At 47.7% G+C, this 17,928-nt stretch overlaps 1 protein-coding gene across 3 annotated transcripts in view; it reads left to right on the forward strand.

Moving 5' to 3' along the window:
- Window positions 1-9,025: 9,025 nt before the first annotated feature.
- Window positions 9,026-17,928, forward strand: part of REEP1 (receptor accessory protein 1) — a 115,958-nt gene continuing 107,055 nt past the window's right edge. For all 3 annotated transcript variants that reach the window (XM_088454274.1, XM_088454275.1, XM_088454276.1), the window contains exon 1: window positions 9,026-9,344. In XM_088454274.1, coding sequence (XP_088310400.1) covers window positions 9,313-9,344 — 32 coding nt within the window. In that variant the 5' untranslated portion in view covers window positions 9,026-9,312. The remainder of the gene's footprint in view (window positions 9,345-17,928) is intronic.

Genomic DNA, 17,928 nt, shown 5'->3' on the forward strand with positions numbered 1-17,928 from the left:
GGTATGAGGGCCATTAGTGTGGGTAGTACAGGTGTTAGTGGGGTAGGTATGAGGGCCATTAGTGTAGGTAGAGTAGGTGTTAGTGGGGTAGGTATGAGGGCCACTAGTGTGGGTGGTGTAGGTGTTAGTGGGATAGGTATGAGGGCCATTAGTGTGGGTAGTATATGTGTTAATGGGGTAGGTATGAGGGTCCATTAGTGTGGGTAGTATAGGTGTTAGTGGGATAGGTATGAGGGTCCATTAGTGTAGGTAGTATAGGTGTTAGTGGGATAGGTATGAAGGCCATTGGTGTGGCTGGTGTAGGTGTTAGTGGGGTAGGTATGAGGGCCACTAGTGTGGGTGGTGTAGGTGTTAGTGGGGTAGGTATGAGGGCCACTAGTGTGGGTGGTGTAGGTGTTAGTGGGGTAGGTATGAGGGTCCATTAGTGTGGGTAGTATAGGTGTTAGCGGGGTAGGTATGAGGGTACTTTAGTGTGGGTAGTGTAGGTGTTAGTGGGGTAGGTATGAGGGCCATTAGTGTGGGTAATATAGGTGTTAGTGGGGTAGGTATGAGGGTCCATTAGTGTGGGTAGTATAGGTGTTAGTGGGATAGGTATGAGGGCCATTAGTGTGGGTAGTGAAGGTGTTAGTTGAATAGGTATGAGGGCCATTAGTGTGGGTAGTGTAGGTGTTAGTGGGATAGGTATGAGGGCCATTAGTGTGGGTAGTATAGGTGTTAGTGGGATAGGTATGAGGGCCATTAGTGTGGGAAGTATAAGTTTTAGTGGGGTAGGGATGAAGGCCATTAGTGTGGGTGGTGTAGGTGTTAGGGGGTAGGTATGAGGGCCACTAGTGTGGGTGGTGTAGGTGTTAGTGGGGTAGGTATGAGGGCCACTAGTGTGGGTGGTGTAGGTGTTAGTGTGGTAGGTATGAGGGTCCATTAGTGTGGGTAGTATAGGTGTTAGTGGGGTAGGTATGAGGGTACATTAGTGTGGGTAGTATAGGTGTTAGTGGGGTAGGTATGAGGGCCATAAGTATGGGTAATATAGGTGTTAGTGGGGTAGGTATGAGGGTCCATTAGTGTGGGTAGTATAGGTGTTAGTGGGATAGGTATGAGGGCCATTAGTGTGGGTAGTGTAGGTTTTAGTGGGATAGGTATGAGGGCCTATAGTGTGGGTAGTACAGGTGTTAGTGGGGTAGGTATGAGGGCCATTAGTGTGGGTAGTGTAGGTGTTAGTGGGATAGGTATGAGGGCAATTAGTGTGGGTAGTATAGGTGTTAGTGGGGTAGGTATGAGGGTACATTAGTGTGGGTAGTATAGGTGTTAGTGGGGTAGGTATGAGGGCCATTAGTGTGGGTAATATAGGTGTTAGTGGGGTAGGTATGAGGGTCAATTAGTGTGGGTAGTATAGGTGTTAGTGGGATAGGTATGAGGGCCATTAGTGTGGGTAGTGTAGGTGTTAGTGGGATAGGTATGAGGGCCATTAGTGTGGGAAGTATAAGTTTTAGTGGGGTAGGTATGAAGGCCATTAGTGTGGGTGGTGTAGGTGTTAGTGGGGTAGGTATGAGGGCCACTAGTGTGGGTGGTGTAGGTGTTAGTGGGATAGGTATGAGGGCCATTAGTGTGGGAAGTATAAGTTTTAGTGGGGTAGGTATGAAGGCCATTAGTGTGGGTGGTGTAGGTGTTAGTGGGGTAGGTATGAGGGCCACTAGTGTGGGTGGTGTAGGTGTTAGTGGGGTAGGTATGAGGGTCCATTAGTGTGGGTAGTATAGGTGTTAGTGGGATAGGTATGAGGGTACATTAGTGTGGGTAGTATAGGTATTAGTGGGGTAGGTATGAGGGCCATTAGTGTGGGTAGTATAGGTGTTAGTGGGATAGGTATGAGGGTCCATTAGTGTAGGTAGTATAGGTGTTAGTGGGATAGGTATGAAGGCCATTAGTGTGGGTGGTGTAGGTGTTAGTGGGGTAGGTATGAGGGCCACTAGTGTGGGTGGTGTAGGTGTTAGTGGGGTAGGTTTGAGGGCCACTAGTGTGGGTGGTGTAGGTGTTAGTGGGGTAGGTATGAGGGTCCATTAGTGTGGGTAGTATAGGTGTTAGTGGGATAGGTATGAGGGCCATTAGTGTGGGTAGTGTTGGTGTTAGTGGGATAGGTATGAGGGCCATTAGTGTGGGTAGTGTAGGTGTTAGTGGGATAGGTATGAGGGCCATTAGTGTGGGTAGTACAGGTGTTAGTGGGGTAGGTATGAGGGCCATTAGTGTGGGTAGTGTAGGTGTTAGTGGGATAGTTATGAGGGCCATTAGTGTGGGTAGTATAGGTGTTAGTGGGATAGGTATGAGGGCCATTAGTGTGGGAAGTATAAGTTTTAGTGGGGTAGGTATGAAGGCCATTAGTGTGGGTGGTGTAGGTGTTAGTGGGGTAGGTATGAGGGCCACTAGTGTGGGTGGTGTAGGTGTTAGTGGGATAGGTATGAGGGCCATTAGTGTGGGAAGTATAAGTTTTAGTGGGGTCGGTATGAAGGCCATTTGTGTGGGTGGTGTAGGTGTTAGTGGGATAGGTATGAGGGCCACTAGTGTGGGTGGTGTAGGTGTTAGTGGGGTAGGTATGAGGGCCACTAGTGTGGGTGGTGTATGTGTTAGTGGGGTAGGTATGAGGGTCCATTAGTGTAGGTAGTATAGGTGTTAGTGGGAAAGGTATGAGGGCCATTAGTGTGGGTAGTATAGGTGTTAGTGGGATAGGTATGAGGGCGATCAGTGTGGGTAGTACAGGTGTTAGTGGGATAGGTATGAGGGCCATTAGTGTGGGTAGTATAGGTGTTAATGGGGTAGGTATGAGGGTACATTAGTGTAGGTAGTATAGGTGTTAGTGGGGTAGGTATGAGGGCCATTAGTTTGGGTAATATAGGTGTTAGTGGGGTAGGTATGAGGGTCCATTAGTGTGGGTAGTATAGGTGTTAGTTGGATAGGTATGAGGGCCACTAGTGTGGGTGGTGTAGGTGTTAGTGGGGTAGGTATGAGGGCCACTAGTGTGGGTGGTGTAGGTGTTAGTGGGGTAGGTATGAGGGTCCATTAGTGTGGGTAGTATAGGTGTTAGTGGGGTAGGTATGAGGGTACATTAGTGTGGGTAGTATAGGTGTTAGTGGGGTAGGTATGAGGGCCTTTAGTATGGGTAATATAGATGTTAGTGGGGTAGGTATGAGGGTCCATTAGTGTGGGTAGTATAGGTGTTAGTGGGATAGGTATGAGGGCCATTAGTGTGGGTAGTATATGTGTTAATGGGGTAGGTATGAGGGTCCATTAGTGTGGGTAGTATAGGTGTTAGTGGGATAGGTATGAGGGTACATTAGTGTGGGTAATATAGGTATTAGTGGGGTAGGTATGAGGGCCATTAGTGTGGGTAGTATAGGTGTTAGTGGGATAGGTATGAGGGTCCATTAGTGTAGGTAGTATAGGTGTTAGTGGGATAGGTATGAAGGCCATTAGTGTGGGTGGTGTAGGTGTTAGTGGGGTAGGTATGAGGGCCACTAGTGTGGGTGGTGTAGGTGTTAGTGGGGTAGGTTTGAGGGCCACTAGTGTGGGTGGTGTAGGTGTTAGTGGGGTAGGTATGAGGGTCCATTAGTGTGGGTAGTATAGGTGTTAGTGGGATAGGTATGAGGGCCATTAGTGTGGGTAGTGTTGGTGTTAGTGGGATAGGTATGAGGGCCATTAGTGTGGGTAGTGTAGGTGTTAGTGGGATAGGTATGAGGGCCATTAGTGTGGGTAGTACAGGTGTTAGTGGGGTAGGTATGAGGGCCATTAGTGTGGGTAGTGTAGGTGTTAGTGGGATAGTTATGAGGGCCATTAGTGTGGGTAGTATAGGTGTTAGTGGGATAGGTATGAGGGCCATTAGTGTGGGAAGTATAAGTTTTAGTGGGGTAGGTATGAGGGCCATTAGTGTGGGTGGTGTAGGTGTTAGTGGGGTAGGTATGAGGGCCACTAGTGTGGGTGGTGTAGGTGTTAGTGGGATAGGTATGAGGGCCACTAGTGTGGGTGGTGTAGGTGTTAGTGGGGTAGGTATGAGGGTCCATTAGTGTGGGTAGTATAGGTGTTAGTGGGGTAAGTATGAGGGTCCATTAGTGTGGGTAGTATAGGTGATAGTGGGATAGGTATGAGTGCCATTAGTATGGGTAATATAGGTGTTAGTGGGGTAGGTATGAGGGTCCATTAGTGTGGGTAGTATAGGTGTTAGTGGGAAAGGTATGAGGGCCATTAGTGTGGGTAGTGTAGGTGTTAGTGGGATAGGTATGAGGGCCATTAGTGTGGGTAGTACAGGTGTTAGTGGGATAGGTATGAGGGCCATTAGTGTGGGTAGTATAGGTGTTAGTGGGGTAGGTATGAGGGTACATTAGTGTGGGTAGTATAGGTGTTAGTGGGGTAGGTATGAGGGCCATTAGTGTGGGTAATATAGGTGTTAGTGGGGTAGATATGAGGGCCACTAGTGTGGGTAGTATAGGTGTTAGTGGGATAGGTATGAGGGCCACTAGTGTGGGTGGTGTAGGTGTTAGTGGGGTAGGTATGAGGGCCACTAGTGTGGGTGGTGTAGGTGTTAGTGGGGTAGGTATGAGGGTCCATTAGTGTGGGTAGTATAGGTGTTAGTGGGGTAGGTATGAGGGTACATTAGTGTGGGTAGTATAGGTGTTAGTGAGGTAGGTATGAGGGCCATTAGTATGGGTAATATAGGTGTTAGTGGGGTAGGTATGAGGGTCCATTAGTGTGGGTAGTATAGGTGTTAGTGGGATAGGTATGAGGGCCATTAGTGTGGGTAGTGTAGGTGTTAGTGGGATAGGTATGAGGGCCATTAGTGTGGGTAGTACAGGTGGTACTGGGGTAGGTATGAGGGCCATTAGTGTGGGTAGTGTAGGTGTTAGTGGGATAGGTATGAGGGCCATTAGTGTGGGTAGTATAGGTGTTAGTGGGGTAGGTATGAGGGTACATTAGTGTGGGTAGTATAGGTGTTAGTGGGGTAGGTATGAGGGCCATTAGTGTGGGTAATATAGGTGTTAGTGGGGTAGGTATGAGGGTCCATTAGTGTGGGTAGTATAGGTGTTAGTGGGATAGGTATGAGGGCCATTAGTGTGGGTAGTGTAGGTGTTAGTGGGGTATTTATGAGCGCCATTAGTGTGGGTAGTGTAGGTGTTAGTGGGATAGGTATGAGGGCCATTAGTGTGCGTAGTACAGGTGTTAGTGGGGTAGGTATGAGGGCCATTAGTGTGGGTAGTTTAAGTGTTAGTGGGGTAGGTATGAGGGCCATTAGTGTGGGTAGTGTAGGTGTTAGTGGGATAGGTATGAGGGCCATTAGTGTGGGTAGTGTAGGAGTTAGTGGGGTATTTATGAGGGCCATTCGTGTGGGTAGTGTAGGTGTTAGTGGGATAGGTATGAGGGCCATTAGTGTGGGTAGTACAGGTGTTAGTGGGGTAGGTATGAGGGCCATTAGTGTGGGTAGTTTAAGTGTTAGTGGGGTAGGTATGAGGGCCATTAGTGTGGGTAGTGTAGGTGTTAGTGGGATAGGTATGAGGGCCATTAGTGTGGGAAGTATAAGTTTTAGTGGGGTAGGTATGAGGGCCATTAGTGTGGGATGTATAAGTTTTAGTGGGGTAGGTATGTTCCTGATGGTATTTGAGAGTTCTTTATGCAGTCACGTCTCTTACGCCTATTATATGTTGCTTTAAGAGTTTTATTGACTTTTCTTCTTATTATTATTTATTACCAGTTATTTATATAGCGCACACATATTCTGAAGTGCTTTGCAAATAATATTTAGCCATTCACATCAATCCCTGCCCCAGTGGAGCTTACAATCTATATTCCTTACCACGTGGACACACAAATACACACTAGGGTTAATTTTATTGTTAGGAGCCAATTAACCTACCAGTATATCTTTGGAGTGTGGGAAGAAAACCAGAGCACACGGAGGGAACCCACGCATGGACGGGGAGAATATACAAACTCCACACAGTTAGGGCCATAGTGGGAAACAATCCTACAACCTCAGTGCTGTGAGGCGGTAATGCTTACCATTACGCCATCCGTGCTGCGAATATGATGTCTGAGATGTTTTGCACAATAACACCCCTTTGCTTTGTATTCCACATTAACAATGTTACTTACTCCGCCCACTGAATATAAAGTTGTATATTATCTGATTATGAATACTGTGATATTAAAATACCTCTTTATTGAAAGTGTATAAATTGTTTGTAATAAATAGCAATTGATTGTTAAATCTATCGTCCTGATAATGCTGCTTAGTATCATATTGTTTTTAGGTTTCAGAGGCTGCTGCTGGGAGGATTTTTGATAAATTTAGAAATTATATTTTTTATTTACCTAACATATTTGATATGAATTATAATCAGTACAAGAGATATTTGTGGGCAAATGCTGGTGTATGGGAATGCCAGGTAGCGAGAGGTCGCAATAGTCAAGAAAGAATATGATGATAGAGCGTATAACAGATGTGGTGTCTTGTATAATAAAAGAGCATAGGGCCTTAATACCAGCAGCATATTTTGTTTAATGTTGCAGTGATATGCCACTGGTATTCAACAGTACATACCTCCCTGGAGATGTCCAGTGATGTCCCCCTCCTTGGTGACATTCTCTGCTCCGCAGCTGGCAGCCTACTGCTGCCACCAATGGGCTTAACATGACACCACCGTTTCTCGTCACTCTGAGAACATTCCTTTCCATTCCATATGCACCTTACTGCCCCCAGTAGTAGTGCCCGTTATGCAATGCCCCTAGTAGTAGTGCCCCTCATACAATGCCCACTGTAGCAGTGCCCCTTATGCAGTGCCCCCAGTAGTAGTGCTCCTAATGCAATGCCCCCTGCCCCAGTAGTAGTGCCCCTTATGCACATTATGAAGTACCCCAGCAGTGCCCATTATACAGTGATCCTAGTAATGCCCCTTATGCAGTGCCTCCAGTAGTGCCCCTTAAACAGTGCCCCCAGTAGTGCCCCTTATGCAGTGACCCCAGTAGTGCCCCTTTAAGCAGTACCCCCGATAGTGTCTCTTATACAGTGCCCCCCAGTAGTGCCCCTTATACAGTGCCCCTAGTAGTGCAGTGCCCCAGTAGTGTCCCTTATACAGTGCGCCCAGTAGTGTCCCTTATACAGTGCCCCCAATAGTGCCCCTTATACAGTGCCCCCAGTAGTAGTGCCCCGTACACATAAGCCACAAAGACACACAATATTATACTTACCTGAATTCCCGCTCATATGCCCGCCTCCGTCCGCTCCTCCGTTCCCGCTCGGCACTATGGGACTGACGTCATGATGTCTCTCCCATCACCCACTGCGGGAGCCGGAAGGCGGAGCTCATGAGTGAGCTCCAGCCCGGCTCCGGCCCAGCAGCCAATAAGAGTCTGTCTGACTCTTATTGGCTGCAGTGCTAAACCAAACACACCACTGAGCGTTTTTGTTTTAGTGTGTAGTGCCGTGGACTGCACTGCCCTAGCCAGGTCTGACAGCGCCTAGAGCACGTGCCACCCTCGACCCCCCTAGATACGCCACTGACGCATTGTGTATGTGATCATTGATAAATGGGCCCCTAAATGAGAGAGGTGTACAATTAGAGTACCAAAACCAGAAAGCAGCAATGGAGGGGAGAATGTGTCAGAGGTAGAGACACTAAGGGGTATATTTACTAAAGTGTTTATATAAAGGGTTTATAGAGGAATTCACTCTGGAACCCTCCCCTCCACATGCGTGGTTAGCAGACTGCGCATGCGCAGTTGTGCCAATAGAGAAGTGAGGAGACCGCTGATGTAGTCTCTTCACTCCAAAACATCGCAGTGACTCAGGGGCGTATCTATAATGGGTGCAGGGTTTGCGGGATCCAGGGGGGCCCGTACCGCCAACCCTGCACTCATTATATTACTTACCTCTCCGGAGTCCGACGTCAGCGTAGGGGTCCGGGGCTGTAAAACAACGGGAAAATGGCCGCGGCGGCCATTTTTCCGTCGTTTGCGCATGCGCAGTATAGGGAAAATGGCCACCGTGGCCATTTTCCCGGTGACCTGTGCATTCATTATAGACTCTGGGCACACTCTAGTGCCCAGAGTCTATAACTCCGGCGCTGGCCGCGCACAGCTCAGTGCGCTGCCGGCCGCCGGGCAGAGAGGAGGGGGCCCGTGTCGGAGACTGCACACGGGCCCCCTCCTCTCTAGAAACGCCCCTGCAGTGACTGGTTCCTTTCAGAGCCCCTGTCCCTGTGGCTGAACAGTGATATATTCGGGCGGTATTATGACATTCTGCATTGCGATTTTGGAGGCACTAATATCACTCCCAGATCACACTGCAAATGTGATTATTGATAAATGGGCTCCTAAGGGGGAAATGTATTAAACCTTGGAGAGAGATAAAGTGGAGAGAGATAAATTACCAACCAATCAGCTCCTGTAATTTTTTTTAGCACAGCCTATAAACTGACAGTTAGGAGCTGATTGGTTGGGATCCAGTCAGATTGTCGACACCAGAATGTTGATAGAATGGAGACAAGAAAAATATTGACATTCATAAATGTTGACATGGTTAAAATGTCGACAGTACATTTTTGTGTTATTTTTAGGCTTAGGGGTTAGAGTTAGGTTAACATAAGCAAAACACTGTATGCAGACATTCTGGTGTCGATATGTTAACCATGTTGACACGTTGACCTAATTCCCATGTCAGCATTCTCTCGACATTACGAATGTCGACTTTTCCTACCACACCCCAATGAACACCAGTAGGCATGAGGCTGCTGCAGAACCTCTTTGAAGTCACCACTCTCCTTGTTGAGCAATGCCTGTCAGCACCTGTCTGTCAGCTCTGCAGCAGATTCCATGTTACAGTAAGATCATTTACCTCCACCCAGAAAAAAGGCTGGCAGCCCCCTCCCTCTCTATACAGTAGCAGTAGAAATCCAGGACATCACCAGTCCTTGTGAAACAGCAGGTTGGAGGGGGAATAATAAAGCATGCTGTACATTTCCCCACCCCTATCCTTCACTCCTCCTTCCAGAATATGATCAGCAGTGAAGGAGCAGGGCAGCTGCTGAACCACACAGATTGCTGATGCTATTCCCTGTGCCTCTTCCACCCTGCTAAGCCTGGTCCGTGCCCCTGCCAGGCTTGGTCTGTGGGCTGCAGCACATCCCTGCTCTGCGCCAACAGCTGGATCCTGTGCCCAGTCTCCCTCACCCAACCTGCGCCCAGCACAGCTCCTAATGGCTGAGGGATCCCCTGCTTCTTGTGCTAGATACACCAGACAGTAACTACCGACCCCAGCTGATATCCAGTAGCCCCCCCACCATGGTGTCATGGATCATATCCCGGCTTGTGGTGTAAGTATGCTGTATGCTCTGTGTTTGCACCCCCCTCCCCTGCCTGTGCCTTGTCTGTCTGTAAAGGACACTATATACCCCCTTGTGTCAGTGCAAGGTGATCTGCCAAAGGCTAAATTTAGCTGTTGCCAGCCCATGTGCTTGCCCTGGGATCCTCATAAGAGGGTTCATGTCAGCTGTGTTACTCCATGGGAGGGCTATATGCATTGTGCATTGCACCGGCTAATTCTCTCTCTCTCTGAGCTTTGCTAAATAAACCTAATAATGACCATGGAAGAGCACCTTTGTTTTTGTACCAGTGAGGATTGGAGTGTGTTATAATGCTGTTCTGCCACCAGAGGGCTCTGTAAGAAAATGACTGTCCCCTCATTGATGTTGCATTATAATGATGCCTGTATCTGCAAAATATATTCCTGCCAACGATGTGCTATAAATGTGTTTCTATAGCCTCTGCATGGTAAGAGCTGTCAGTGATGGGTGAGGATTGTCAGTTGGCATAGGTTGGCATGAGGGGTCAGCAATGAGGTGCCCACTGCAGGCACAGTCTGTGGGGCAGGACCTGTGTAGGCAGGACTGTGTACATTTATTTAGTTATTTCATTAGAAAATGAAGTCTGAACATTGCACAGTGACAGTGATGGATGCAGGGCGCAGCTCAGAATAAGGAGACGGAGATGTTCTGGTTTTCCATGTTTTATTTTGTTTTATATACTATAAATTAGCTTATCTATAGACATCTCTAAACATGGGTATATGTCCTATGCGGATTTACAAATAGAATTATATCGCTGTGAATGGAAGTGATGGCTTGTTGCAGAGGCCCAGCCTTTCTTTGTTCATATATAAAGTGTATCCATTTCATCCCCTTCCTCTGTTTTTTCTCATACACAAACCACTATATCTATAGTTCGATAGATGAATAGATATGAATTATATAATGCTGTAGCCTGTTATATTAACTATAGCTGATATTGGGTGGGTATATAGATACATGCAATACAAAGGCCTCTGGCCCATATTTTTTGGACTATATAGATGTTTCCATTGATAGAAGCCGGGCTGTCTATTATTTTGCATACAAGTGACATACAACAGCCATTCCGTGTAACATGGCTACATTTGGCCTGTCTGTGTGTTGACCTGTGTAAGAATCACATAGAGTACTGCGTGTGGAGTTGTTGGAAGTACCAAATATTGTCCAACGCTCGGGCTACCTATGTCCTAGATTCCCTGATAATCCTTTCTCAGATCCCCGATCTGCTATCACGGTGGTATCACGGAGGACCTATGGCAGGGAGATCTCTACATTATTTTGTGATCACAGTAATGGACATGATGGGTTGGCAGAACTAGATAATCAGTACCCAAGTGTGCAAAGTCTTCTGTCCGTGACCGGATTCTCTACGGATGTTATAGAGACAAACGTTTACGTTTTCTGGTATAAAAAGACTGTGGATATCGATGACAACATTCCCTTGTATTCCAGCTTTTTGGGTCAATATGTTCCTGAGTCACGTTCCTGAGAAATGCTGATTCATATGTACAGTGTAATCAGTAATGTGCCAATAACTATACGTACTTAGTAGTTACCAGTATTACACTTTCCCTTTATTAATAATGTTCCTCTATCTACTCAGATTTGTGGGAATTTGAAACAAAACAATAAAGTGACTGACACAATACCCAAACATTTTAAAAGGACACAAGTTAAGATGCCATTTAGTACACTTGTCCCAACAATTCTGTATTACACATAATTCAGGTATAGGAGGTGCAGAAATATTTATCTGGCTATGTACCATGGGGAAGTATTGTAGAACAATTACGCTGTGGAAAAATTTAAAATGAATATTCGTCTATTCTTGGAAAACCTTGCTGAAATGAGGCCCACTCAGAGGGTATAATTACTTAATGTATATTTAAATAGCAATTAGTAAATTAAAATAAATAAGGAAAAAAAATGCGATAAACTCTAGACAGGTTACATGAATCATAAAAACATGATCTCGCAATTTATTCATTTTTCATTTTATTTACTTATTTCTATTTAAATTAACTTTATGTAATTCAAACCCAAATTCCATTATGCAGTCTCCTATCTGATGAAGCCGGCTGTCTGCCGCGAAACGCGTCATCTTTTATGTTATTGGAAACCAACTGCTTTTATGGAACACCGTCTGCTCCAATATCGGAGAAATAATCGAGAATTGAGCTATTACGGTGTTGGATTAATTATATCTGTAACAACTCTTATAGTAATCCTACCCGCACACCTGCGCCTACGAGATCTCTATCTTCGTACTGAAGGGATTCTGGGTTTCCATTATTTTCATGAAGGCAGCAAACTTGCCCAGTTACCTTATTTCAGAGGAGTGTGGCAGATTTTACATTTCTACTGCTCAGAGCAGAACCTGACGTGCAGATCTTCCCTGTAATGCCTACTCCTATTACTTCAGTCCACCAGTATAATTACATTTAAAAGTCCCAGGGAGGGATGTACTAACACTAAAATGCAGTTAAACCTCTGAAAACTGACGTTCTCTGAGGTTTGACCGCATTCCCCATGCAAATATAAAGTTCTGGAAAGCAAACCTAGATCCATTAGAATCTCTCCTAGTATCCCCCGCGGCTCACACGTGTACTGGCTGATGACCGCCCACGCGCAATAGGACTCCCGGATCATAAGCCTGGAAGTCCTTACAACACAAAGGACAGCTCTTATTGTAAGAGCTGTCCTTTTGTGTTTTTTAAACGCAATTGTAAATGCTTAAGGCGTTAATTAACACCGCTATGCATGCATGATACATCCCGCCCCCATGTGGTGACTTTTAACTCTGAGGCTTTCAAATATTATTACGTCAGTGGACTGAGGGCCTGATTCAGACCTGGTCGCAAGCGCTGTGCGCTCGCAACCGGGTCGATGGTGGGCCAGTGCGCATGCGCACGACGGAGCCGGCTCCGTCGTGCGCATGCGCGAGACCCGGATAGCGACGGGCACTCCGTCGCTCCGGGTCTCGCAACAAAGGGGGCAAGCTGTCAATGTTGAGTGACAGCTCGCCCCCTTTGGTGGGCGGGCCGGGGGAGTGGCTACCCAAACGGAGGCGTTCTCATGTGATGTCAGTGGGAGAGATTTCGGCTCTATTAGAGCCGAAATCTCTCTGGGGCTTGCGGCCACGTGACCCTACCACAAGGGTCTCGTCGCAAGCCCGATGGTCGTGATGGTCAAGACCATCGCGACCATCTTACTGGCCGCTCGCTATAGCTGTGGGTGGTCACCCACAGCTATGAGAGCGGCCAGGAGGCCTTTCAAAAAAACAAATATCCCGGCCCTGATTCAGAGCGAGCGCTCTGTCAGAGCGAATGGCTCTGAATCAGGGCCTGAGTCAATGGCACAACTTCAGGTGTCTCCCCCGGTGCAGAGAAAGTTCCCCCCAGGGAAGGAGGCCCCACTATTTATGTACAGGGATGTGGTAGGTATGTCATTCTTGGAAGTACTTTTTGTAAAACTGGAATAATCCTCTCAGGAACCAGTATAACACAGCCAAAGTTACCACAAGGCACACTAATTCTAATGTTATGTCTGAGGGTTTGTTTTGTGACAGGAGATATATTAACGAGCTATCTGAGATCGAGATTGTGGATATATGATGTCATTCCTGATTTCTACTTCAGGGTCCATAGGGTATCCACAGGATACCTTGGGGTATAGGCGATGGCGGCAGACATCCAGGCACCACAGAGTTAAATTTTCAGCCTCCCAGGATGCAGTGGGGTCCCTCTCCTATACCCCGCCCCCCGAGCCTCAGGCCACTCAGTTTTCGTCGGTGCCTGGCCGGACCAGTCACACCGTACAGAGGGGGGTCTTTTTAAGGCCCCTGAATATTTCTTCGCAGCTGTGGCTGCACAACTAGAGTGCTCCAGCATAGGACAGTCAGTATTGACGTCCATGCTGTCACTCCTACACCCCGCCGATACCAGAACGCCGGTACCGATCCGGGGATGCTGGTAGGTAGCTGGGGTCACAGCTAGCGGTGATCCCGGCTACCTGGACTGTGGCCGGATGCACGGGGAACAAGGTAAGCGGCGGGATCCCGCGGTGGGCACCCGCCGGTAACACAGTCCTGTTTGGTCGCCAGGCAGGGGGCTCCCTGGGGACCGGCTGCGCGTGGGGCCAGGTACTGATCCTGCGCCTTCCACTAGACCACCAGGGACAGCGGGCCGCAGCATGTGCGGTACAGCACGGCGTCCCAGGGGTTAATAGCAGGCCAGGGGAGAACGCCTTCCCTGTCTCACAGCCGGCGTCTCCCCCGCTGCACAGTGCCATTCCACAGCGGTCTGAGCGGGCTGTGTCAGCGCTCCTCCCCCGGGACCTGCCTTCTCTCTGCTCCTCGGTGGCCATTTTCTCACTACATGTGCTGGGGATGGCAAACGCTGCTGGAAGCTGATACAGATGCCATTGCGGTCCGGGTCCCCCGCATACCTCTCCTTCAGTTAAGGTCAGTGTATGCAGCACTGTTTCCTACCAGGCTCTGGTCTGTGTAGTTGATCGCAGTGTTTGTAATGCAGGATATTATCTGTGCATTGTATGTGACTTAAATGCTAGCGCTGTTTGCCTGTACTTTCATTTCTGACTGTCAGCCCTTTTCCTATCCCTGTTCTTCTGCTACAGCCCTTGCGGTGCGGTGTTGCAGGGTGTTTATTACCTCACAGTAAACGTGGTTTTTCTGTGTGGGAGGTCACATACGCTCCGTTCACACTCCTCATGTCGGAAAGTGAACGAGGATATCCTCTTCCAGCTATAATGTACTGATATCATGTGCAGTTAGCGGAGGGATATGTAGACGCTGAGGGTTTATGGAGGGGATGTTGTATTATATATCATGCCCCATTTCTGTCACTGTGCCTGCACAAAAAAGGGGACCGTCCTCGGATGGCTAAGATGCTTACAGCCTTTGTGGGCAACGCCCCCTGTGTTTCCCCATAGGGGTTATCGCAGCCTGTGGTGGTCTCATCACATGCAGGGGTCCCTGGACAGTTGATGGTACCCCAGTGTATCCTGTTTTTCGCCCCCGCAGGTCTCGCAGGAGCCTGTGTGGGTGAATTTATTGTCCAAATGGTATAGAACCTGATGGACGTTTTACAGGGGGAGTCACCATTTCGGCCTTCTAAACGGCCTTTCGGGTCTCAAACGGGTAAAGGCATGACGTCTGATGACGGTGACATTATTGACTTTTTCAGACACGAGCCCCATAGTGCAAAGGAGGCGTAGTCTGGGTCTAAAGTCTATATACCTGGCCTTCTACGGGCAGTCCGTGCGGCTTTGGTTATTACATATCCCCCGTGGCTAAATCCAAATATGCCTTCTTTAAGGATAAGGGTGTTGCCACTGTAATTCCTCTATCTGGTCAGGTGGATCATTTAGAGGAGGCGTGGAAAATCTGGGTAAGCGGTTCCAGTCTCAAAAACGGTTGACTTTTTGCATACCCCTTGTCACGGCCAGGGTATTTCAGCATGGCGCTAGGAGAGTGTTACCTGTGAGGTCATTGTGGCGCGGGCTGTCTGGTGGCGGAGCTGGTGTCTAGCGGGGGGCTTTGGCTGCACGCGTTGTTGTGCGGGCCTGTTGTCACTCTGCGCTGGTAAGGCCTGGCGGCGTCTCCATTCCGTTTGGCATGGGCGCTGCCATCTTGCCTTCTGGCCATGTGATGCGGCTGGCCAATCCTGGTGAGTCACATGTTCCCTCCGGCCAGTAACAGCACGGCATGGGGTATTTAGGAAGGGTCAGTGCCTTCCTTCTTTGCCAGTGCAACGTGTATCTCAGCCTAGCTGAGAGGGAGTTCTCTGTGCTTTCCTGTTCCTGTGAATCCGCTGTCTGCCAGTCTGCCTGTCAGCTCCTAGTTCCCACTGGACTACCCCGCTACCTCCATCACCCTTGCCCATACCTGAGTGCCTGAGCCTGCTGACATCCTGCACTTCAGTTCACTATCTGCAAACCTGGCTTGTTTATTTTCAGTTTCGCTACCTGCACACCTGGACTGCTCTAATTGTTTCTACCTGGACATTAACCCTTTTGCTCCCACCACAGAACTCTTGTGCACATTTATATTTTCCTGGACTTTTATTTACTGCCACATTATATGTCCACTCGAGCACTTATTAAAAATCCTAGTTTTATTTACAAATCTGCTTCTGTGATCGCTCCTGCTACCACCCCGGGTCCACAAATAACCCAGAACGTAACAGTTTGCACTGGCCCCATGGAGCCGGCCACGGATCAGGAGTCAGGAGTGGATTTGTTCAGGTGCATTTCTGGTCGATTAGAAAATCTGGAAAACATGCAGCATCAGATGGCTAAATTTCTGCAAGAGATGTCCAAGCGACAGGATAGTTTGCAAACTTCCTTTTCTACCCCTGAAGTACCAGCAACTACATCCGCATCAGCGTCTAGGAATACAGGAGGCAGATCATCTCCCCGCTTACGTCTTCCTTTACCAAATAAATTTGATGGCAATCCTAAACTCTGCCGAGGATTCCTAAATCAGTGTGACATACATTTTACCCTGCAGCCTGACAACTTTCCAACTGCAAGAACTAAAGTGGCTTATATAGTCTCTCTGTTATCCGGCCAGGCCTTGGAATGGGCTTCCCCACTCTGGGAGCGCTCAGATTCACTGCTGGATAATTACGCAGGCTTTGTGTCATCCTTCAGGAGGATTTTCGATGAACCTGGGCGTACTGTATCAGCATCATCAAACATCATGACACTGAGGCAAGGGGTCCGTCCTGTCAATCAATATGCCATGCAATTTCAAATTTTAGCATCAGAGCTCAAATGGAATGAGGAAGCCCTCACCTCGGCCTTCTGGCATGGGTTGTCAGACCGACTAAAGGATGATCTAGTCACTCGAGAGCTTCCTACTAATCTGAACGACATGATTTCATTGTGTATCAAAGTTGACCTACGCTTCAGGGAACGTCAGGCTGAAAAAAACAGAACTGACCGGCAAAGGTCATTTACCCCCTCCATTTCTACCCGTCCCATTACTTCTCCCACTGAAGAGGAGCCTATGCAGGTGAATCATACACACCTCTCCAAAGAAGAACGACAGAGAAGAATGCAAAAGAACCTCTGTCTGTACTGCGGAGAGTCTGGTCACCTGCTGATCTCCTGTCCCCGTAAACCGGGAAATGCCAAATCCTAACTGACCCTGGAGACATCAAGTTAGGAGTTATGAACCCGTCTCCAAAAATTAAAGATTTCACGATTACCCTAGCCTTGGATCTTAAACCCAAACCTGTTTTTGCTACTGCTCTAATCGACTCAGGAGTAGCCGGAAATTTCATAACGTCTAGTTTCATTGATAAATTTCAGATACCTTGTTTGACTCTCAACCATGCTATCTCTCTGACCTCGATAGACGGACGCCCTCTGACTAACGGGATAGTCACCAAAGAGACTCAACCTGTATTGGCCCGAATTGGGGCACTTCATTCTGAGTCCTTAAAATTCCTGGTGATATCAGAGGCCTCTCAAGAAATTGTTCTTGGTCTACCCTGGTTACGTAAACATAATCCCAGGATTGATTGGAGTTCTATGCAGATTCTGTCAAGGGGTATGGACTGTCAGAAATCCTGTCTTCCAAAAATTCGACCTGTGAGAAAGACAGTTTCATTAGTTTCTTCTGCCATTCCCAAGGAATATCAGATGTTTGCCGACGTTTTTTCTGAACAACAAGCAAATATCTTACCCCCTCATAGGGAATGGGACTGTCCAATTGAATTGATACCTGATAAGATGCCACCTTGTGGTCGTACCTATCCGCTGTCCTTGCCTGAGACTCAAGCCATGACCGAGTACATCCGGGACAACCTGGCAAAGGAGTTCATCCGCCCCTCTACTTCACCTGCCGGAGCTGGGTTTTACTTCGTTGGCAAGAAGGACGGTGGTCTAAGACCATGTATCGATTATCGAGGCCTTAATGACATTACTGTAAAAAATCGATACCCTCTTCCCCTGATTACTGAGTTGTTTGATAGGGTCAAGGGCTCTGTCATTTTTTCTAAATTAGATCTAAGAGGGGGCTTACAACCTCATTCGTATCCGAGCTGGCGATGAATGGAAGACCGCTTTTAATACCAGAGATGGACATTTCGAGTATTTAGTAATGCCTTTTGGATTATGTAACGCCCCTGCTGTCTTTCAAAGTTTCGTTAATGAGATTTTCCGGGATCTGTTATATGTTTCGGTTGTTGTCTATCTGGATGACATACTGATTTTTTCACCCTCTGTGGCTAAACATCAAGAACATGTTAAGGAGGTCCTGACCCGTTTGAGAGAAAACCACCTTTACTGCAAACTGGAGAAGTGCGTCTTTGGAGTGCCCAGTGTACCTTTTCTCGGCTATGTAATATCTGGCTCCAGTTTAGAAATGGACCCCAAGAAGGTACAAGCAATTCTGGATTGGACCCGACCTCAGACACTGAAGGCCATCCAGAGATTGTTGGGCTTCGCCAATTATTATAGACGCTTTCTTAAGGGATTTTCTACACTGCTGGCTCCCATTACAGCCTTAACCCGCAAAGGTGCT

This window comes from Taudactylus pleione, unplaced genomic scaffold (assembly GCF_031769625.1).
Source record: "Taudactylus pleione unplaced genomic scaffold, aTauple2 ptg000611l, whole genome shotgun sequence".
NCBI lineage: Eukaryota > Metazoa > Chordata > Amphibia > Anura > Myobatrachidae > Taudactylus > Taudactylus pleione.